This window comes from Somniosus microcephalus, unplaced genomic scaffold (assembly GCF_052327205.1).
Source record: "Somniosus microcephalus isolate GS21.2 unplaced genomic scaffold, FLI_Smic_1.0 scaffold224, whole genome shotgun sequence".
Taxonomy (NCBI): Eukaryota; Metazoa; Chordata; class Chondrichthyes; order Squaliformes; family Somniosidae; genus Somniosus; species Somniosus microcephalus.
Genome location: NW_028225411.1, coordinates 406512 through 430101, shown reverse-complemented (window position 1 = coordinate 430101; position 23590 = coordinate 406512). Strand labels below are relative to the sequence as shown.

Below are 23590 nucleotides of genomic sequence, written 5' to 3'. Positions count from 1 at the left end.
TGATTGATACTCCGTCCAACCGAGTTGCAACTGTTTGGAGGCCTATAGACTACGCCCACTAGTGTTTTTTCCCCTTATTATTCCTTATCTCCACCCAAACTATGTCATTATCCTGATCTTTTGACCCAATATCATTTCTCTGTATTAGTGATTCCTTCCTTTATTAACATAGCCACCCCACCTCCCCTTCCTTCCTGCCCGTCCTTCCTGATCGTTAAATAACCTGGTATGTTTAATTCCCAGGCATTGTTGTGTCTGTGTGTTGATAGAGACACTGAAGACGAGTTGGTTTCATAGGTGTTTACTAAACAAAGTCTGGAGGGGAATTAACTGATACAACACAATATGCAGGCTTATATAGCCCGAGTGGCCATTACCGGCATTACAGTACACATGGGGCTCTTAAAGGCACATACACCACAATTCTTCCCCTTTTAGTCAACCAGTACATAATATTTTAAGTAATTATTAATTACATGTTCGAAGAAAAATAATCTACACATTGCTGCAGTTAATTAATTATAAGTCAGCCTCTCTGGAGGCTTCCTGACTCGGTCCGGATAACACCTCGGTGGTGTAGTAGGTTCTTTTGGCAAGGCTGATTCGGCTTGAATGCCAGTGTCGGGTTCATCGGGTTCCAGTATCACCGGATCGGAGGTAGATATGGGTATCTCTACTTCATCGTTAGGCGTATAGAGTGGTGGTGTAGGTTGTCCCTTTTCGGATGACTCTATGATTTGGTCAGCATGGCGCCTTATTATGCTTTCTCCGATGTCCACGGTATACATCAGTGGTCCTAGTCGTGTGGAGATAGTTCCAGGCTGCAATTTCTCGGTACGGTAGTCCCGGGCCAAAACTTGTTGACCTATCTGGAAGGTTCTAGTTGGCCTTTCATGCCTTGAAATTGCCGGTTCTCCACGTCCCTTCTGATGTTGGGCTTGATCAAATCCAGCCGGCATCTTAGGCTTCTATTGAAGAACATCATGGCGGGAGTTTGGTTTGTAACCATATGTGTTGCATTCTTGTATGCGAACAAGAAGTTATCCACCTTGTGCTGAAGTTTTATGTCTTCATTACCCATGGCCTTTATGGCCTTCTTGAAGGTCTGGACAAACCTTTCAGCCAATCCATTGGTGGTGGGATGGTATGGGGCGGATGTGTAGTGCTTAACCCCATTTGTTTTTTTAAGAACTTCCTGAATTCTTCGGATACAAATTGCGGTCCATTATCAGAACAGTTCTGTTCTGGCAGCCCATTCCTGGCAAATAAGGTCCTTAATACTGTGATGGTTTTTTCCGTGGTGGTGGAGGACATCTTTATTACCTCCGGCCACTTGGAGTGTGCATCAACTGCGATTAAGAACATTGAGTCCATAAATGGACCAGCAAAGTCGATGTGTACCCTTTTTCAGGGAGATGAGGGCCACTCCCATGGATGTAGAGGGGCTTGTGGTGGGGTGTTTTGGACCTTCTGGCATCCTAGGCAGCTCTTGGTCATTTCTTCGATGTCTCCATCGATACCTGGCCACCATACAAACGCCCTAGCTAGGTTCTTCATTTTCACTCCACCCAGATGCCCCTTGTGAAGCTCCTTTAGAACTTTATCCTGGAGTTTGGGTGGAATCGCCACTCTGGATCCACACATCAAGGTTCCTCGGCACACTGACAGCTGTTCTCTTCTTTGCGAGAATGCTGGCAACAGTGGTTCGCCATGTGCTGGCCATCCCTTCACTGTTAAATCGTAGACTCGTGAGAGAGTCGGGTCATTTCTAGTTTCCCTTTCAATGGCAGAATTTGTTGCTGGTAGACATTCGACTATGGTAGAGTGGAAAATCTGCACTGGATCTACGGTAGGTGCTTCTTCTACCATTGGCAACGGTAGGCGCGATAACCCGTCAGCATTCCCATGCTGTTTTGATCCTTTGTATTCTATGTTGTATTGGTGTGCCCCTAGAAAAAGGGACCACCTCTGTAGCCTTTGCGCTGTCATAATGGGAACACCCTTTTTTTAGGGTTGAATATGGAGATGAAGGGTTGATGGTCAGTCAACAAGGTACATTTTTGCCCGTGTAGGTAATGGTTGAATTTCTTCACTCCCCATACCAGGCTGAGTGCTTCCCTGTCGATTTGGGCATAGTTACGCTCAGCTGAGTTCAATGAGCGTGACGCAAAAGCTATCGGCCGTTCCGAGCCATCAGGGAATTTATGCGATAATACTGCTCCTACGCCGTAAGGGGATGCATCGCACGCTAGTCTGATTGGCAGTGATGGGTTGTAATGAGCCAAAACTTCTTTGGACGTGATTAAGTCTTTGCATTTATGGAAGGCACGTTTACTGTCTTCGCTCCATTTCCAAATTACTCCTGTTTGTAGCAGTTCATTAAGAGGGTGTAGAAGAGTTGATAAGTTCGGTAAAAATTTATGATAGTAATTTATTAATCCCAGGAACGACTTTAATTGTGAAACATTTTCAGTTGCTGGGGCTTTTATGACTGCTTCAATTTTTTCAGGTGATTTATGCAACCCTTCTTTATTAATTATGTGATCACAATATGATATTTGATTTTGTAAAAATTCGCACTTGGGGCGATTTGCTCGTAGGCCCCGTTCTCGGCCTAGTGAGCACCTGCTCCAAATTGGCAAGGTGCTCGTTGTCGTTTTCTCCTGTTACAAGGATGTCGTCTAGGTAGCATTGAGTCCCCGGAATCCCTTGGAGGACTTGCTCCATAGCTCTTTGCCAGATAGCTGGAGCGGATGCTACTCCGAAAACCAGTCGATTGTGCTGGTACAGACCTTTGTGTGTATTTATCATGAGATTTTTTAGAGGCCTGTTCAACCTCCATCTGTAGATATGCCTGTGCCAAGTCAATTTTGGTGAAACGTTATCCTCCGGATCGTGAGGAGAAAATATCTTCTATCCTCGGAAGAGGATACTGTACCGTGTGAAGGACCGGGTTTACAGTCACCTTGAAGTCTCCACAGATGCAAATTTTTCTCTGTTCTTCAGATTTATCATTATTCAATGCTTTCTTCATGACTGGAATGATGGGTGTTGCCCACTCGCTCCAATCTATTTTGGATAATACGCCTGCCTTTTCCAAATTCCCCAGCTCTGCCTCGACTGCTGGACGAATTGCATATGGCACCGGCCTTGCCTTAAAAAACTTGGGAATTGCCGCATCTTCCACTTTTATTGAGGCGGTGACGCCTTTCAAGGTTCCTAGTTCCTGTTGAAACACTTCTTTGGCATTGGCCAAGATGTCTTTTAATCGTTCAGGTATGACGTCATCATCGTTTTTTTTTCTTACTGGTCACCGTCAGTGCCTGAATGGAGTGCCAGTCTAAACGTCTTTTCCTGATCCATTCACGTCCCAACAGCGGTGGACCACCATCTTGTAGAATGTATAAATACAACTTCTGTATTTCCTTGCCGTTGTATACAACAGGCACCCTTATTTTTCCTTTGGGGTATACTTTCTGCCCCGTATATGTTTTCAAGATAATGGATGTGTCTTTTAAAGGTATATGCGGAAATAGCCGCTCGTAATCCCGTCGATTTATGACGGTCAGAGCTGATCCTGTATCTAGCTCCATTTTAACTGGGGACCCTGCTATCGTGAGGGTAACCCAAATGGTCTGGTAATCATCTTTGGCAATTACATTATGTAATTTGAGACAGCTTAGTCTCTTGTTTTCGGAGTCACTATCGCTTTTCTGGTCTTCGGAGCTACTGTCCGTCATCATTTGTACCTTTCTGTACTTTTGATTTTTTTTTTCCTGTCTGTGGATTTTTTTTGTCCAGAACGGCATACCCGTGCAATGTGTCCAATCTTTCCGCATTGCCTGCATGCTTTGTCCTTGAACCAGCAGTCCCTCTGGTCATGGGTGGATCTGCCGCAGCGATAACATCTCTCGAAACCCTGTGTCATTTCATGGGTGCTGAAGTCCTGTGTCTTTTGTTGTATCTCTGCAGCTCCTCTTGCGGCTGCTTCGTATGATACAGCCATACTGAAAGCCTTGTCCAGTGTTAAATCTTTTTCAGAAAGCAGTCTTTTCTGTGTTCCTTCGCTTAAGGGACCGCAGACGAATTTGTCTCGAAGATAATCTGCTAGTCCTGCCCCAAATTGGCAGTGTTTTGATAGCTTTCTTAATTCGGTGAGGTAATCAGCGTTACTTTCATTCTTGTGTTGATTTCTCTTGAAGAATTTGAATCGTTCCGCTATCGGCAGCGGTGTTGGGTTTAAGTGCTCCTGTAGGGTATCAACAATTTCTTTAAAATTCTTGTCCTTTGGTTTGGCTGGAGTGATTAAATTTTGTAACAGCCCGTATGTCTTTGCGCCCATTAGATTTAGCAGTACTGAAGCTTTTTTTTTCATCTTCTATTCCATTTGCGGTGCAATATACCTCCACTCTTTCCACATATGTGGTCCAATCCTCTATCTCGTTATCAAAAGCATCAATATTGCCAGACTTAGGCATCCTAGAAATAAAATGGCGCTTCCCGTGCTTTTCTTTCTTTTCTGCAGAAAAGATATGGCGCTTCCCCGCCGCTGCTGCCGATGACAACGCTGTTTCCCGCAGTTTCCGTTCTTTTTATTTATTTACAGTTGGAGACTCGTTCCCGCTGGACTCTCTCTAGGTCTGAACGCCGACCTGCTTGCAGCGCCGGCCGTCTCCCGAGTGCTCCCTCCCCGTCTGTTACTGCTTTCGCTGCTTGGCCCAGCTGTCGAGCCAGCCGCTGGAGCCCCAGCCCGACGCCCAGGAAGGATTATTGCAGTACCTGCCACCAGCTTGGCTAGCTGGTGAAACCACAGTTTCTTTTTCTTGATTTTTCTTCAACTTTGGACGCCAGAGGAATCGATGTTCTTGAGGTGCTGCCGAATTGCAGGTAAGTCCATTTCCAATTCGTCGCCACTGTTGTGTCTGTGTGTTGATAGAGACACTGAAGACAGGAGTTGGTTTCATAGGTGTTTACTAAACAAAGTCTGGAGGGGAACTAACTGATACAACTCAATATACAGGCTTATATAGCCCGAGTGGCCATTACTGGCATTACAGTACACAAGGGGCTCTTAAAGGCACACACACTACAATTGTCACCTTGCAGCCATGTTTCTGTAATGGCCACAAGATCATACCCATATGTAGTTATTTGTGCCATTAACTCGTCTATTTTGTTACGAATGCTACGTGCATTCAGATAGAGAACTTTCAAATATGTTTTGTGACACTTAGTTCCTGCTTTTGCCCTTTTTATTACTTTACCTTTTACTCCATACCTTCTGCACCTTCCTGACACACTCTGGTTTTTAATTTCCCCACTGCTACCTAAGTCTATGACCTTCTCTGTTGTCATGTTTATTATTTGCTCTCTAGGAACCCCCCCCCCCACTAGTTAGTTTGAAGCCCTCAAAGTTCCCTCTGCCCACCTGGGGCTCTCTTGCCGTGCCGGAGCTCCGAGTAGAGCGCTTGTTTTGGGAGTCTCGTATCGGACATGCGGACCATGTGACCCATCCATCGGAGCTGATTGTGGTCAAAGCTTCGATGTTGGGGATGTAGGCCTGAGCAAGAACACTGCTGTTTGTGCGCCTGTCCTGCCAATGGATTTGCAGGATCTTGCGGAGGCAGCGTTGGTGGTACCTCTCCAGTGCTTTGAGGTGCCTGCTGTACATGGTCCATATCTCTGAGGCATACAGGAGGGCGGGTATCACTGCTGTTCTGTAGACCATGAGCTTGGTTCCGGGTTTGTGGTCCTGGTCTTCAAACACTCTCTTCCTCAGGCGACCGAAGGCTGCACTGGCACACCGAAGGCGGTGTTGGACTTCGTCGTTGACGTCTGCCCTTGCTGACGGTAGGCTCCCGCGGTATGGAAAGTGGTCCACGTTGTCCAAGGCCTTGTCGTGGATTTTGATAATCGGGGGTGGGGGGGCAGGTAAAAATAACACATTATCTGGCGGTTATGGACAGGTTGGGTGATTGGGCAAATGCATAGCAGATGCATTATAATGTGGATAAATGCAAGGTTATCCACTTTGGTGGCAAAAACAGGAAGGCAGATTATTATCTGAATGGCAATAGATTGGGAAAAAGGGAAGTGCAACGAGACCTGGGTGTCCTTGTGCACCAGTCGCTGAAGGTAAGCATGCAGGTGCAGCAGGCGGTTAAGAAGGCAAATGGTATGTTGGCCTTTGTAGCGAGAGGATTCGAGTACAGGAACAAGGATGTCTTGCTGCAGTTGTACAGGGCCTTGGTGAGACCACACCTTGAGTATTGTGTGTAGTTTTGGTCGCCTTATCTGAGGAAGGATGTTCTTGCCATGGAGGGAGTGCAGCGAAGATTCACCAGACTGATACCTGGTATGGCAGGAATGACGTATGAGGAGAGATTAGGTCGATTGGGCTTATACTCGCTGGAGTTTAGAAGAATGAGAGGGGATCTCATTGAAACTTATAAAATTCTAACAGGACTAGACAGACAGGATGCATTCCTATGCAGGAAGGATGTTCCCGATGGCGGGGAGTCCAGAACCAGGGGTCACAGTCTAAGGATAAGGGGTAAGCCATTTAGGACAGAGATGAGGAGGAATTTCTTCACCCAGAGAGTGGTGAACCTGTGGAATTCTCTACCACACAAGGCAGTTGAGGCCAATTCATTAAATATATTCAAGAAGGAGTTGGATATATTTCTTAAGGCTAAAGGGATCAAGGGATATGGGGAGAAAGCAGGGACCACCGGGTACTGAATTTGGATGATCAGCCATGATCTTATTAAATGGCGGAACAGGCTCGAGGGGCCGAATGGCCTACTCCTGCTCCTATCTTCTATGTAAACATTGATTAGTCAGCAGCCCTCTCAGTTGTAAGGGCATTCCAGCTGAGCCATATCTTCTACGCCCACTTTCTGCTGGATATCAGCCTGCTTGTTTTTCTCTTTCTCTGGCTCAGCTGCAGAGGTCAGTTTTGGAAAGTTTGTTACTGTGCTGATTATCACGCAGCCATTTTGAACTGTTGTCACTTGACATTTTTTTTCTACCCACAGGTCCTGGATGAGAGTAAACTCCGGGAAGTGGACAACTTATGGCGGGAGTTTGAAACGGCAGAAAAAGCAAATAAACTGTAAGCTATTCAAAGCTGTAAGAATAATCCAGTTTTAAGAAAATCAAATCAGATTTCTGAAATTAGCCCAGAGGCAACCATTCCTAGCCATCTGAATCTTGGGTATACCACGTCACATCTGCCAAGTAACAATGTTAACATATAGATATGATGACAGTGAGTGCTGTTTTTTATTGTATGTGGCACTTTGCTGCTAAGTGCTAGAAGTATCCTCGCAGGCTGAGGTTGGACTATTAATGTGTAACCTGCCATATCAACTTCTTCTGTTTTAAGACAAGATGACAGTAATTGCTGTCTTAGTCACATCACTTCCATGAGTTCTTATTTGTGAGGAGATGGCCAGTGTCCTGTCCAGCACTGGCACCAGTGATGATGATGACTTTGTCACTCTTCCTGATTAAATGCTGAGGGTTTTTCAGTCACTACCTCATCTGAGACTGCCAGTGCTGGATTGCTTGAGTGTTGGATAAATTAGCATTTCAATTTGTGTATTTTGCACATATCCAGATGTGGGAGAGGAAGTCTCCCACGGACACTGGGCTCACTGTGGTACCCAGTCCAACGATCCGTTATTCATGTGAGTATTCATGCTGAATGTGGGTGGCCTGTTGGATGGGGCGATCGCAGCTGACTTGATTCTATCCTTGCCTAACACATCCTTATAAATGCAGTTCTAGCAAGTGTTGTATCCGTGTGTTAATGGAGACACGGAATGCAGGAGTTGGTTTAACAGGTGTTTACTGAACAAAGTCCGGAGGTGAACTAAAAGATACAAGACGCTATACAGGCGCTTATACCCGAGTGGTCACTACCGGTATTACAGTACACAGGGGCTCTTAAAGGTACAGACACTACAATTCCTCCCTTTTTAGATAATTAGTACATAACATTTTAAGTAATCCTTAATTAACATGTTTACAAGAACAATAATCTACACATTTGCTGCAGTTAGTCAATTATAAGTCAGTCTCTCGAGGCTTCTTGACTCGGTCCGGATAATGCCTTGGTGGTGGTGTAGGTTCTTTTGGCAAGGCTGATTCGGCTTGAATGCGAGTGTCGGGTTCATCTGGTTCCAGTATCACCGGATCGGAGGTAGATACTATGGGTATCTCTGCTTCATCACTCGGCGTATAGAGTTGTGGTGTAGGTTGTCCCTTTTCGGATGACTCTATGATCTGGTCAGCATGGCGCCTTATTATGCTTTCTCCAATGTCCACGGTATACATCAGCGGTCCTAGTCGTGTGCAAATAGTTCCAGGCTGCCATTTCTCGGTACGGTAGTCCCGGGCCAAAACTTGTTGACCTATCTGGAAGGTTCTAGTTGGCCTTTCATTCATGCCTTGAAATTGCCGGTTCTCTACGTCCCTTCTGATGTTTGGCTTGATCAAATCCAGCCGGCATCTTAGTCTTCTATTGAAAAACATCATGGCGGGAGTTTGGTTTGTAACCACATGTGTTGCATTCCTGTACGCAAACAAGAAGTTATCTACCTTATGTTGTAGATTTATGTCTTCATTACCCATGGCCTTTATGGCCTTCTTGAAGGTCTGGACAAACCTTTCAGCTAATCCATTGGTGGCGGGATGGTATGGGGCAGACGTGTAGTGCTTAACCCCATTGTTTTTTAAGAACTTCCTGAATTCTTCGGACACAAATTGCGGTCCATTATCAGAACAGATCTGTTCAGGCAGCCCATTCCTGGCAAATATGGTCCTCAATACTGTGATGGTTTTTTCCGTGGTGGTGGAGGACATCTTTATTACCTCCGGCCACTTGGAGTGTGCATCCACCGCGATTAAGAACATTGAGTCCATAAATGGACCAGCAAAGTTGATATGTACCCTTTGCCATGGAGCTGAGGGCCACTCCCATGGATGTAGAGGGGCTTGTGGTGGGGCGTTTTGGACCTTCTGGCATCCTAGACAGCTCTTGGTCATTTCTTCGATGTCTCCATCGATATCTGGCCACCACACAAACGCTCTGGCTAGGTTCTTCATTTTCACTCCACCCAGATGCCCCTCGTGAAGCTCCTTTAGCACTTTATCCTGGAGTTTGGGTGGAATCACCACTCTGGACCCACACATCAAGGTTCCTCGGCACACTGACAGCTGTTCTCCTCTTTGCGAGAATGCTGGCAACAGTGGTTCACCATGTGCTGGCCATCCCTTCACCGTTAAATCGTAGACTCGTGAGAGAGTCGGGTCATTTCTCGTTTCCTTTTCAATGGTAGAATTTGTTACTGGTAGACATTCCACTGGTTGAGTGGAACATCTCCACTGGGCCCACTGTAGGTGCCTCTTCTACCGTTGGCAACGGTAGGCGCGATAAACCGTCAGCATTCCCATGCTGTTTTGATCCTTTGTATTCTATGTCATATTGGTGTGCCCCTAGGAAAAGGGACCACCTCTGTAGCCTTTGCGCTGTCATAATGGGAACGCCCTTTTTAGGGTTGAATATGGAGACGAGGGGTTGATGGTCAGTCAACAAGGTAAATTTTTGTCCGTGTAGGTAATGGTTGAATTTCTTCACTCCCATACCAGGCTGAGTGCTTCCCTGTCGACCTGGGCATAGTTACGCTCAGCTGAGTTCAATGAGCGTGACGCAAAAGCTATCGGCTGCTCCGAGCCATCAGGGAATCTGTGCGATAATACCGCTCCTACGCTGTAAGGGGATGCATCGCACGCCAGTCTGATTGGCAGTGATGGGTTGTAATGAGCCAACACTTCCTTGGACGTGATCAAGCCTTTGCATTTATGGAAGGCACGTTTAGAGTCTTCGCTCCATTTCCAAATTACTCCCATTTGTAACAGTGCGTTAAGAGGGTGCAGAACAGTTGACAAGTTCGGTAAAAATTTATGGAAGTAATTTATCAATCCCAGGAACTAACTTAATTGTGAAACATTTTCAGGTGCTGGAGCTTTTATGACCGCTTCCATTTTTTCAGGTGACTTATGCAACCCTTCTTCGTTAATTATATGGCCACAATATGATATTTGTTTCTGGAAAAATTCGCACTTGGGGCGATTTGCTCGTAGGCCCCGTTCTCTCAGCCGAGTGAGCACCTGCTCCAAATTGGCAAGGTGCTCGTTGTCGTTTTCTCCTGTTACAAGGATGTCGTCTAGGTAGCATTGAGTCCCCGGAATCCCTTGCAGGACTTGCTCCGTAGCTCTTTGCCAGATAGCTGGAGCTAATGCTACTCCGAAAACCAGTCGATTGTACTGGTACAGGCCTTTGTGTGTTTATCGTGAGATACTTTTTAGAGGCCTCCTCAACCTCCATCTGTCGATATGCCTGTGCCAAGTCAATTTTGGTGAAACGTTTCCCTCCGGATAGTGAGGCGAAAATATCTTCTATCCTCGGAAGAGGATACTGTACCGTGTGAAGGACCGGGTTTACAGTCACCTTGAAGTCCCCACAGATGCGAATTTTTCTCTGTTCTTCAGATTTATCATTATTCAACGTTTTCTTCATGACCGGGACGATGGGTGTTGCCCACTCGCTCCAATCTACCTTGGATAACACGCCTGCCTTTTCCAAATTCTCCAGCTCTGCCTCGACTGCTGGACGAATTGCGTATGGCACCGGCCTTGCCTTAAAAAACTTGGGAATTGCCGCATCTTCCACTTTTATTGAGGCGGTGACGCCTTTCAAGGTTCCTAGTTCCTGTTGAAACACTTCTTTGGCGTTGGCCAAGATGTCTTTTAATCGTTCAGGTATGACGTCATCATCATTTTTTTTCTTACTGGTCACCGTCAGTGCCTGAATGGAGTGCCAGTCTAAACGTATCTTCCTGATCCATTCACGTTCCAACAGCGGTGGACCACCATCTTGCAGAACGTATAAATACAACTTCTGTATTTCCTTGCCGTTGTATACAACAGGCACCCTTATTTTCCCTCTGGGGTATACTTTCTGCCCCGTATATGTCTTCAAGATAATGGATGTGTCTTTCAAAGGTAAATGCGGAAATAGCCGCTCGTAATCCTGTCGACTTATGACGGTCAGAGCTGATCCTGTATCTAGCTTCATTTTAACTGGGGACCCCGCTATCGTGAGGGTAACCCAAATGGTCTGGTAATCTTCTTTGGCAATTACATTATGTAATTTGAGACAGCTTAGTCTCTTGTTTCCGGAGTTGCTATCGCTCTTCTGGTCTTCGGAGCTACTGTCCATCATTTGTACCTTTCTGTACTTTTCCTTATTGATTTTTTTTCTGTCAGTGGATTTTTTTTGTCCAGATCGGCATACCTGTGCAATGTGTCCAATCTTTCTGCATTGCCTGCATGCTTTGTCCTTGAACCAGCAGTCCCTCTGGCCATGGGTGGATCTGCCGCAGCGATAACATCTCTCCATACCCCGTGTCATTTCATGGGTGCCGAAGTCCTGTGGCTTTTGCTGTATCTCTGCAGCTCCTCTTGCTGCTGCTTCGTATGATACAGCCACACTGAAAGCCTTGTCCAGTGTCAAATCTTTCTCAGAAAGTAGCCTTTTCTGTGTTCCTTCACTTAGGAGACCGCAGACAAATTTGTCTCGTCGAGAATCTGCCAGTCCTGCCCTGAATTGGCAGTGCTTTGACAGCTTTCTTAATTCGGTGAGGTAATCAGCGTTACTTTCATTCTTGTGCTGATTCCTCCTGAAGAATTTGAATTGTTCCGCTATCAGCAGCGGTGTTGGGTTTAAGTGCTCCTGTAGGGTATCAACAATCTCCTTAAAATTCTTCTCCATCGGTTTGGCTGGAGTGATTAAGTTTCGTAACAGCCCGTATGTCCTTGCGCCCATCAGATTTAGAAGTACCGATGCCTTTTTATCATCCTCTACTTCATTCGCTGTGCAATATACCTCCACTCTTTCCACATATGTGGTCCAATCCTCTATATTACTATCGAAAGCAGTAATATTGCTAGTCTTGGGCATCCTGAAAATCAAAAATGGCGCCTCCCGCGCTTTCCTTTCTTCCCTGCCGAGAAAAAATGGCGCCTCCCGCGCTTTCCCGCCGCTGCTGACAACGCTGTTCTCCGCGGTTTTTATTTACACAGATATTTTTAATAGTTGGAGACTCGTTCCCGCCGGACTCTCTGGGACTTTTCCCTCCCTCTGCTTGGTCTGAACGCCGACCTGCTTTGCAGCGCCGGCCGTCTCCAGAGTGCTCCACCCTCCGTCTCTGTTTGCTTCCGACTCGCTGCTCGGCCCCGCTGCAGAGCCACCCGATCGAGCCCCAGCCCGCCGCCCAGGAAGGATTAGTGCAGTACCTGCCACCAGCCCGGCTAGCTGGTGAAAGCACAGTTTTTTTTTTTTTTTTTCTTTCTTCGACCTTCATCTGAGGAATCGATCTCCTTGAGGTGCTGCCGAATTGCAGGTAAGTCCGTTTCCAATTCATCGCCACTGTTGTATCCGTGTGTTAATGGAGACACGGAATGCAGGAGTTGGTTTAACAGGTGTTTACTGAACAAAGTCTGGAGGTGAACTAAAAGATACAAGACGCTATACAGGCTTATATACCCGAGTGGTCACTACCGGTATTCCAGTACACGGGCTCTTAAAGGTACATACACTACAGCAAGGGTTACTGGAAAGCAAACAGGGGGACTGAACAATTTTTATTTTCTCTTACCATAACCTAGAGATGCTGAGTCCAGTGTAATGTACTGACTGCTGCCTTGGCTGAGAGCATCTAACTCAATGCAGATCAGAGTTCCTGGTCAATGCTGAGTTAACTCATTTCACCCAATGTGGCAAGTCCCATCTCTCCTGGCCCAAGGGGAAAGTCAGCCAGGATTTCTGCTGATTCACGTCCACTGTACTCCTGCTGGAATGTGTATGCATGTGGCTATTGGGTGTGAATTAGGTTGGATTTGGCTGTAATACTACTATGATGGAATAATGTAGAACATAGTAACAGTGGTAGGCCATTCATCCCTGCGAGTCTGTTCTGCATGAAGAATGGCCACTTGGGTAAGGTACTGGAGGGGAATTGGCATCAGTGAAACCATAACCCAGTACGAGTTGTTGCATTTTCATCTCTTTCTGTCCACAGTGTGAAGCTGAAACATTTTGAAAAATTTCAAGATACCACAGAAGCTCTTGCAGGTATGGAAATCTTCGTCCACTATCATCCGCACTGAAAAGTACTTTATTGAGTCAGTCAAGCCTGCTTGAATTAAGCCATGATTCCTGCCCCACAACAGAAATATTGCACAGCGAAGCTCCGGACTGTTGTCAACGAGCGTTCAGGACTTCAGATTCCGAGTGCTCCTCTTTCATCTTAACACTTAATAAAAAGCGATCGAATCAGTGAGAACAGAGCAGAAATCGTCAAGAACTGGCCAAGCTTCGGGCTTTTGATTGTAAAATAGTGGAGAGCAAGAAAGTTGGGAGACAGTGAAGGTAGTAAGGATCGTCTATTCTATTGCAGTGACTAGTGGGGTACCGCAGGGGTCGGTGCTAGGACCCCAGTTATTCACAATATATATTAATGATCTAGACGAGGGAACTAGATGTAATATCTCCAAGTTTGCAGACGACACAAAGCTGGGTGGGCAAGTGTGCTGTGAGGAGGATGCCGAGAAACTCCAATATGATTTGGGCAGATGCATGGCAGATACAGTATAATGAGGATAAATGCAAGGTTATCCACTTTGGTGGCAAAAACAGGAAGGCAGATTATTATCTGAACGGCAATAGATTGGGAAAAAGGGAAGTGCAACGAGACCTGGGTGTCCTTGTGCACCAGTCGCTGAAGGTAAGCATGCAGGTGCAGCAGGCGGTTAAGAAGGCAAATGGTATGTTGGGCTTCATAGCGAGAGGGTTTGAGTACAGGAGCAAGGATGTCTTGCTGCAGTTGTACAGGGCCTTGGTGAGACCACACCTTCAGTATTGTGTGCAGTTTTGGTCGCCTTATCTGAGGAAGGATGTTCTTGCCATGGAGGGAGTGCAGCGAAGATTCACCAGACTGATACCTGGGATGGCAGGAATGATGTATGAAGAGAGATTGGGTCGATTGGGCTTATATTCGCTAAAGTTTAGAAGAATGAGAGGGGATCTCATGGAAACTTATAAAATTCTAACGGGACTAGACAGACTAGATGCAGGAAGGATGTTCCCAATGGCGGGGGAGTCCAGAACCAGGGGTCACAGTCTAAGGGGTAAGCCATTTAGGACAGAGATGAGGAGGAATTTCTTCACCCAGAGAGTGGTGAACCTGTGGAATTCTCTACCACAGAAGGCAGTTGAGGCCAATTTATTAAATATATTCAAGAAAGAGTTAGATATATTTCTTAAGGTCAAAGGGATCAAGGGATATGGAGAGAAAGCAGGGACAGGGTACTGAATTTGGATGATCAGCCATGATCTCATTAAATGGCAGAACAACAGGCTCGATGGGCCGAATGGCCTGCTCCTATCTTCTATGTTTCTATGAAGAGCCTTTCCTTGTATTCTGTTGAGTGGAGGATCTGTGTATCGTGAACTTTTAAATAAAATTGCTGTATTGCTACTATGGTATTTTTTTCAGTCCTTTTCTGTAACTTCCTGTCTTGCAGCTGCTACTGCCCTAGTGGAAGGTAAGCTTGGTAAAAGCCTAAAGAAAGTACTGAAGAAGATTGCCGCAAAGGAAGCTCATGAGCAACTGGCTGTTGCAGATGCCAAACTTGGGGGCGTCATCAAAGTAAGAGAGCTATAACCTGACGTTTCCAGTACAGTTGAGCAGCACGTTTCAGTTAACAAGTGTGATAAACAAGCATAGAAATGAATGTCTGGCTGCTGTAATCTTCCTGTCGCCTTTACACATGCAGAGTTTGGGGCATTGCTGCCTTGTTTTCCTTGGTGTTAAATGTGCAATCTGATGAACTAACATCTCTTTCCAAATTGCTCTTCTGACATTGAGATGGTGAACCCCTCTTGTCAGTCTCGCTGTAGAACTGACCCACTGAAAGTGACAGCATACACGTGGCAAAAACAAACTTCCCAAGTTGAATTCAGTTGTTAGGTACTACTGATGAGTAGAATTTTCAGCACTCTGTTGATGAAGCACTTCTGTAAGTCTGCCTCAGTTGTGATGAACCTTCAGACTTTGTCACTACCTCTGCGATGGCATAGAGTACTGTTCAACATACATTTAAACCTCTAATCTGTCCCTATGCCAATATGCGTGTGGCTCAGGGAACAATCCCAAGATTATTACCTTTTTGAGGTTCTGCTTTTTAATTTGTATCCTAGCTCCTCAAAACTCCCTCAGTAGAACCTCATTTCTAGTTCTACCTATGTTGTTGGTTCCTACATGGACCACGACAACTGGATCCTCCCACTCCAAGTTCTTCTCCAGCCGCAAGGAGATGTCTTTAACCCTGGTACCGGGCAGGCAACACAACCTTTGGAACTCTTGGTCACGGCTGCAGAGAACATTATCTATCCCCCTGACTATACTGTCTCCAACCACAACTACATTTCCTTTCACTCCCCCCGCTTGAATGGCCTCCTGCACTATGGTGCCATGGTCAGCCTGCTCACCAATCCTTCAGACTTTTCCCTCATCCACACAGGCAGCATGAACCTCATACCTGTTGGACAAGGGCAAAGGCTGAGGGTCCTCCAGCACGGCACGTGGTGTCCCCTTACCTGCCTGAGCTGCAGTCATGCCCTCCTGTCCCTGACCACGAACTAGACCTGTACTACTACCTAACCTAAGAGCTGTGTCCAGGTAACTCTCCCCATCCCTGATGGCCGCAATGTCTGCACCTCAGACTCCAGCTCAAAAACTCTGAGCTGAAGTTCCTCAAGATGCAGGCACTTACTGCAAATGTGATTGTCCAGGATCACAATGCTCTCCACAAACTCCCACATGCTGCAGTTGCGGCACACCGCCTGCACTGCCATTCCTATATGACCTTGATTTCTTAATTAAATTTGTAATTAGGTAACTTAGTTTACAGTGTAGTTTCCTGACTACTTACTTGATCTAGATTAAGTTAAGGGTACTGAAATTAAATATCTACCTGTAACACAAAGCACTACAAGTAGTGTCGGCAAAAAAACTACTCCTTCCCTCTCTTCAAATTCCCACTCTCTCCAAATTCCCAACCAAAGCACTGGTCAAGTCCACTCTCTGTGCTCTGTAGAAGCTCCGTGGGAGAGAGCCCATCACTGGATCCATGCTGGCTGGGGGAGGGGGAAGAAGAGGTCAGGAGGCAGGTGCATATGTGGCAAGTGACGTCATTGGACTGGACGAAATCATGCCACTGTCACTGTTCACTTCATACTCACTAAATCTGTTAACAATCCGTGACACACACAATGCCCCATCTATGGATGGGGAGGTCAGGAACCTGGGGGCGGTGAAGGGGCAAGGAACTTTGGCAGGGGGAGGTCAGGAACCTATTTTGGGGGGGGGGGGGGGTGTCAGAAACTTAGAGGGGGTAGGGAGGCGGTCAGAAACTTGTTTTGGGGGTGGGAGAAGGTCTTAACCCTCGAGGGTGAGCCCTGTCTGTTCCAAGTGAACTCTGTTCTGTCGGGAGTCAGAATGGCTCGAATTGCACTTTGCAAAGTAACTGTTTACATAGGCAGGGAGGATCTAATTACACATTCCAGAGAAACTGCTGGGTGTGTCTTGTCATCCAAGGGGACCAATCAGAACTTTGGTGTTGCGAATAGACATGTCCTTGCTTATTCCGTTGTTCCCGTCAATTTCACTGAATTAGCACACTTGTTAGCAGGAGTTCAATGACTCAAATAGAAGAGGACAGTGAACTGCTAAGTAATTATACTGGTAGTTAGTGCTTCATTAATAGCGATCACTTTGCACATCAGTACGTTGCAGCAGCATTCTTAATGCAATTTGAGGACTCTACTTGGTATTCTCACATCGTTCGTGCTGTGTGAGCCAGTATTAATGAATTAGAGGGAACAGTAAGATTATTGTATGTGATTGGAGTAAAATTTGAAGATGACCCTGCTTAGATTGTTTTCCCCCTCTAGGCTGATTATTAAATTAAAAATAGTAAAACAACCATTTCACAAACTTGCTTACTATATTTCAATGCTGCAGATGAACAGTGTTGTAAACATTAGACATAACTTAAGAAATAGGAGCAGGAGTAGACCATTTGAGCCTGCTCTGCCATTCGTGGCTGATCTACCTCAACTCCACCTTCCTGCATTATCCACAGATTTTTGGATATTAAAGGAATCAATCGATCTCTGACTTGAATATACTTGAATAAAATATACGCTTGTTACATGTAAAGAATGTTTGTCCCACATAAGTTCGTTATTGGAGGTTACAGCGTACTTGAGAATTGGGCTTCCAAGTGGTTGAATGGAGATGGGGAGAGCACGACTAATCAGAGCAACTATTTTTTTGTATGCAGGACAAAATTAACCTGAGTTGCATTCACAATGCTACTGTCGCAGAGTTGATGAGAGGAATCCGGTCTCAGGTGAATGGACTGATTACCGGCTTGCCACCTCGTGAGATAAGCGCCATGTCTCTTGGTCTTGCACACAGGTCTGTATGAGTCCCGTGTGCCAAAATGAAAAGGATACCTTCACTAGTCATAGTTATACAGCACAGAAAGAGGCCCTTCGGGCCACCGTGTCCGCGCTGGCCGTCAAGTCCTATCTATTCTAATCCCATTTTCCAGCAATTGGTCCATAGCCTTGTATGCTATGTCGTTTCAAGTGCTCATCTAAATGCTTCTTGAATGTTGTGAGGGTTCCTGCCTCTACCACACTTTCAGGCAGTGAGTTCCAGATTCCAACCACCCTCTGGGTGAAAACGTTTTTCCTCAAATCCCCTCTAAACCTCCTGCCCCTTACCTTGAAACTATGCCCCCTGGTTATTGACCCCTCTACTAAGGGGAAAAGTTCCTTTCTATCTACCCTATCTATGCCCCTCATAATTTTGTACACCTCAATCAGGTTCCCCCTCGGCCTTCTCTGCTCTAAGGAAAACAACCCCAGCCTGTCCAGTCTCTCTTCATAGCTGAAGCGCTCCAGCCCAAGTAACGTCCTGGTGAATCTCCTCTGCAATCACATCCTTTCTATAGTGTGGCGACCAGAACTGCACACAGTATTCCAGCTATGGCTTAACTAGCGTTTTGTATAGCTCCATCATGACCTCCCTGCTCTTGCTTTCATTAGCTGAGGCATAGAATATAAGTATCCCATATGCCTTTTTAACCACCTTATCTACCTGTCCTGCTGCCTTCAGGGATCTATGTATATGCACACCAAGGTCCCTCTGATCCTCTGTCCTTCCTAGGACATTCATTGTGTATTCCCTTGTCTTGTTAGTCCTCCCAAAATGCATCGCCTCACACTTTTCAGGGTTAAATTCCATTTGCCACTGTTCTGCCCATCTGACCAACCCGTCTATCGTCCTGTAGACTGAGGCTTCCCTCCTTGCTATTTACCACTTCACCAATTTTCGTGTCATCTGCGAACTTACTGATCATACCTCCTATATTCATATCGAAATCATTAATGTACACTACAAACAGCAAAGGACCCAGCACCGATCCCTGCGGTACACCACTGGACACAGGCTTCCAGTCACAAAAACAGCCTTCGACCATCACCCTCTGCCTCCTGTCACTAAACCAATTTTGGATCCAATGTCCCAAATTGCCCTGGATCCCATGGGATCTTACCTTCTTGACCAGTTTCCCATGTGGGACTTTGTCAAAAGCCTTACTGAAGTCCATGTAGACTACATCAATTGCACTACCCTCATCCACACACCTAGTCATCCCACGAAAAATTCAATCAAATTGGTTAGACATGATCTCCCCCTGATAAAGCCATGCTGACTATCCTTGATTAATCCTTGCCTCTCCAAGTGGAGACTAATTCTGTCCCTCAGAATTTTTTCCAATAATTTCCCTACCATTGATGTTAGGCTCACTGGCCTGTAATTCCCTGGTTTATCCCTACTACCCTTCTTGAATAATGGTACTACGTTAGCTGTCCTCCAGTCCTCGGGCACCTCCCCTGTGGCCAGAGGGGTTCTGAAAATTTGTGTCAGAGCCCCTGCAATCTCCTCCCTTGCCTCACACAGCAGCCTGGGATACATCTTGTCTGGGCCTGGGAATTTGTCCACTTTTAAGCCTGCTAAAACTGCTAGTACCTCCTCCCTCTCAATACTAATTTGTTCAAGTATATCACAATCCCCCTGCCTGATTTCTATGCCTACATCGTCCTTCTCCATAGTGAACACAGATACAAAATATTCATTTAAAACCTCACCCACATCTTCTGGCTCTGCACACAGATTGCCACTTTGGTCCCTAATGGGCCCTACTCTTTCCCTGGTTATCCTCTTGCCCTTCATATACTTATAAAACACCTTGGGATTTTCCTTTATTTTGCCCGCCAGTGTTTTTTCATGCCCCATCTTGGTTCTCCTAATTTCTTTTTTAAGTACCCCCCTGCACTTTCTAGGGTTCCACTGTTTTTAGTCCTTTGTATCTGCCAAAAGCCTCCCTTTTTTTCCCTAATCCATTCTTGTATATCCTTTGACATCCAGGGTTCCCTAGGCTTGTTGGTCCCACCCTTGACCTTTACAGGAACATGTTGGTGCTGTACTGTCTCTATTTCCTTTCTGAATGACTCCCACTGCTCTGATGTGGATTTTCCTACAAGTAGCTGATCCCAGTCAACTTTGGCCAGATCCTGCCTTATCATAGTAAAATCGGCCTTCCCCCAATTTAGATCCTTTATTTCCGGTCCATCTTTGTCCTTTTCCATGACTAGCTTAATCTCACCGAATTATGGTCACTGTCACCAAAATGCTCTCCTGCTGACACTTTATTACTTGCCCGACTACATTCCCTAGAATTAGGTCCAGTACCGCCCCCTCTCTTGTAGGACTTTCTACATGCTGGCTCAAAAAGCTCTCCTGGATGCACTTTAAGAATTCCACACCCTCTAAGCCTTTCACACTCTTGACTATCCCAGTTAATATTGGGGAAGTTGAAATCCCCTGCTATTATTACCCTATTATTTCTACACTTCTGAGATTTGCCTACATATCTTCTGTCTCCCCTTGACTGTTTGGGGGCCGATAGTACACTCCCAGCAAAGTGCTTGCCCCCTTTTTGTTTTTAAGTTCTACCCGTATGGCCTCATTAGAGGAACCTGCTAAGATACTATCCCTCCTTACAGCCGTAATCGACTCCTTGATTAATATTGCTGCACTTCTTCTTTTACACCCCCCTCTGTCTCGCCTGAAGATTCTATACCCCGGAATATTGAGCTGTCAGTCTTGCCCCTCCCTCAAACATGTCTCTCTGATAGCAACAATATCATACTCCCATGTGTTTATCAACACCTTCAATTCATCTGCCTTACTCACAGGATTCCTTGCATTAAAATAAATGCCATCCAGCCTTGCCATACTCCCTTGTGCCGTTACATATTTGCTCTGCCTTCCAGGCTGACTTGTTTTTTCCTCTATATTTGGCTGTGCATCACCCCCTACTAGAGCTCCACTCTGTATCCCATCCCCCTGCCAAGTTAGTTTAACCCCCCCCCCCCCCCCCCCCCCCCCCCCCCAAACAGTACTAGCAAAATTCCCCACAAGGATGTTGTTTCCGGTTCAGGTGCAACCCCTCCGACTTGTACAGGTCCCACCTTCCCCAGAAGCAGACCCAGTGATCCAGAAAACTAAAGCCCTCCCTCCTGCACCAACTCTTTAGCCATGCATTCAACTGCTCTATCCTCCTATTCCTATATACTCACTAGCACATGGCACTGGGAGTAATCCAGAGATTACAACCTTTGAGCTCCTGCTTTTTAATCATCTACTTAGCTCCCTAAATTCTTGTTGCAGGACCTCCTCCCTTTTTCTACCTATGTCATTGGTACCAATGTGAACCATGACTGTTTGCCCTGCAGCTGTTCAGTGACATCCTTGACCCTGGCACCAGGGAGGCAACATACCATCCTGGAGTCACGTCTGCAGCCACAGAAACGTCTATCTGTTCCCCTTACGATAGAATCCCCCATCACTTTGAAGCAGTTGTCCAGTAAATTCCAGTTGCTGTTGACCCAACACTATGGATAGGCTTCTAACCAGTTAGGGGCTACATGTGCACATAGAATGCTCAAAGTCTCCCAGGCTACTGTAATATGTAAAACATGGAACCTGTTGCAGCTCATTTCTGTGTCCAACCTGTACCAAGGAGATGGGATTGTGCAGGCTAGTGCGATGTATAATTGGTACTGTTAGAGGGATTGATTGAGGCTGGTGCTGTATATAACCTGTATTGGGCAGAGGACAAGTTTGGGTGGCCTGGTACTGCGTATAACCTGTATTGGACAGATGGTTCCGGTACTCTGTATAATTTGTAGGCTCGTACTACTTAGAACCTATACTGGGAGGAAATGAAAATAAATGTCAGGCAGTATAATGCGTATGTTTCCTGTTTTGTTGCAGTCTGTCCCGTTACAAGCTGAAGTTCAGCCCTGACAAGGTGGACACTATGATTGTGCAAGCGATCTGTAAGTTCAAGTTTAATATGCATAGGCACCAAATGTATGAAGTGTTTGTGCTAATATTGCATACATTTGATGTAATCGTTCAGTGTCTTATTGTTTGCAAATTCAGTCAATTGCTGGAAACAATCTAATTCATGGAAAGAGGCTTCATTGTTTCCTTCCCACAGCACCACTCATCCTGTTGTATCCGTGTGTTAATAGAGACACGGAAGGCAGGAGTAGGTTTCACAGGTGTTTACTGAACAAAGTCTGGAGGTGAACTAACAGATACAAGACAATATACAGGCTTATATAGCCCGAGTGGCCATTACCGGCATTACAGTACACAGGGGGCTCTTAAAGGCGCATACACCACAATTCCTCCCCTTTTAGACAACCAGTACATAATATTTTAAGTAATCATTAATTAACATATTACAAGAACAATAATCTACACATTGCTGCAGTTAATCAATTATAAGTCAGTCTTTCTGGAGGCTTCCTGACTCGGTCTGGATAACGTCTCGGTGGTGTAGTAGTTTCTGGTGGTGTAGTAGGTTCTTTTGGCAAGGCTGATTCGGCTTGAATGCCAGTGTCGGGTTCATCTGGTTCCAGTATCACCGGATCGGAGGTAGATACTATGGGTATCTCTGCTTCATCACTAGGCGTATAGAGTTGTGGTGTAGGTTGTCCCTTTTCGGATGACTCTATGATCTGGTCAGCATGGCACCTTATTATGCTTTCTCCAATGTCCACAGTATACATCAGCGGTCCTAGTCGTGTGCAAATAGTTCCAGGCTGCCATTTCTCGGTACGGTAGTCCCGGGCCAAAACTTGTTGACCTATCTGGAAGGTTCTAGTTGGCCTTTCATTCATGCCTTGAAATTGCAGGTTCTCCACGTCCCTTCTGATGTTTGGCTTGATCAAATCCAGCCGGCATCTTAGGCTTCTAGTGAAGAACATCATGGCGGGAGTTTGGTTTGTAACCATATGTGTTGCATTCCTGTATGCAAACAAGAAGTTATCCACCTTATGCTGAAGTTTTATGTCTTCATTACCCATGGCCTTTATGGCCTTCTTGAAGGTCTGGACAAACCTTTCAGCCAATCCATTGGTGGCGGGATGGTATGGGGCGGACGTGTAGTGCTTAACCCCATTGTTTTTTTAAGAACTTCCTGAATTCTTCGGACACAAATTGTGGTCCATTATCAGAACAGATCTGTTCAGGCAGCCCATTCCTGGCAAATATGGTCCTTAATACTGTGCTGGTTTTTTCCGTGGTGGTGGAGGACATCTTTATTACCTCCGGCCACTTGGAATGTGCATCAACTGCGATTAAGAACATTGAGTCCATAAATGGACCAGCAAAGTCGATGTGTACCCTTTGCCATGGAGATGAGGGCCACTCCCATGGATGTAGAGGGGCTTGTGGTGGGGCGTTTTGGACCTTCTGGCATCCTAGGCAGCTCTTGGTCATTTCTTCGATGTCTCCATCGATACCTGGCCACCACACAAACGCTCTGGCTAGGTTCTTCATTTTCACTCCACCCAGATGCCCCTCGTGAAGCTCCTTTAGCACTTTATCCTGGAGTTTGGGTGGAATCACCACTCTGGATCCACACATCAAGGTTCCTCGGCACACTGACAGCTGTTCTTTGTGAGAATGCTGGCAACAGTGGTTCGCCATGTGCTGGCCATCCCTTCACCGTTAAATTGTAGACTCGTGAGAGTCGGGCCATTTCTCGTTTCCTTTTCAATGGCAGAATTTGTTACTGGTAGACATTCCACTATGGTTGAGTGGAACATCTCCACTGGGTCTACTGTAGGTGCCTCTTCTACCGTTGGCAACGGTAGGCGCGATAAACCGTCAGCATTCCCATGCTGTTTTGATCCTTTGTATTCTATGTCATATTGGTGTGCCCCCTAGGAAAACGGACCACCTCTGTAGCCTTTGCGCTGTCATAATGGGAACACCCTTTTTAGGGTTGAATATGGAGACGAGGGGTT

General features: G+C 45.9%; 1 protein-coding gene and 1 non-coding gene across 3 annotated transcripts in view; both read left to right on the top strand.

The window, feature by feature from the left end:
• The window catches only part of nop58 (NOP58 ribonucleoprotein homolog (yeast)), a 58760-nt gene that overhangs the window by 3828 nt on the left and 31342 nt on the right, over window positions 1–23590 (top strand). Inside the window, exons 2-6 of one of the 2 annotated variants that reach the window (XM_085980518.1) lie at window positions 7038–7114; window positions 13149–13201; window positions 14653–14777; window positions 17476–17612; window positions 21543–21607. In XM_085980518.1, coding sequence (XP_085836644.1) covers window positions 7038–7114; window positions 13149–13201; window positions 14653–14777; window positions 17476–17612; window positions 21543–21607 — 457 coding nt within the window. The remainder of the gene's footprint in view (window positions 1–7037; window positions 7115–13148; window positions 13202–14652; window positions 14778–17475; window positions 17613–21542; window positions 21608–23590) is intronic. The other variant, XM_085980519.1, reaches the window with a different exon arrangement.
• Window positions 7473–7557, top strand: LOC147082035 (small nucleolar RNA SNORD11B). The gene has a single exon (XR_015076333.1). It is a non-coding gene; the product is annotated as a small nucleolar RNA SNORD11B (small nucleolar RNA).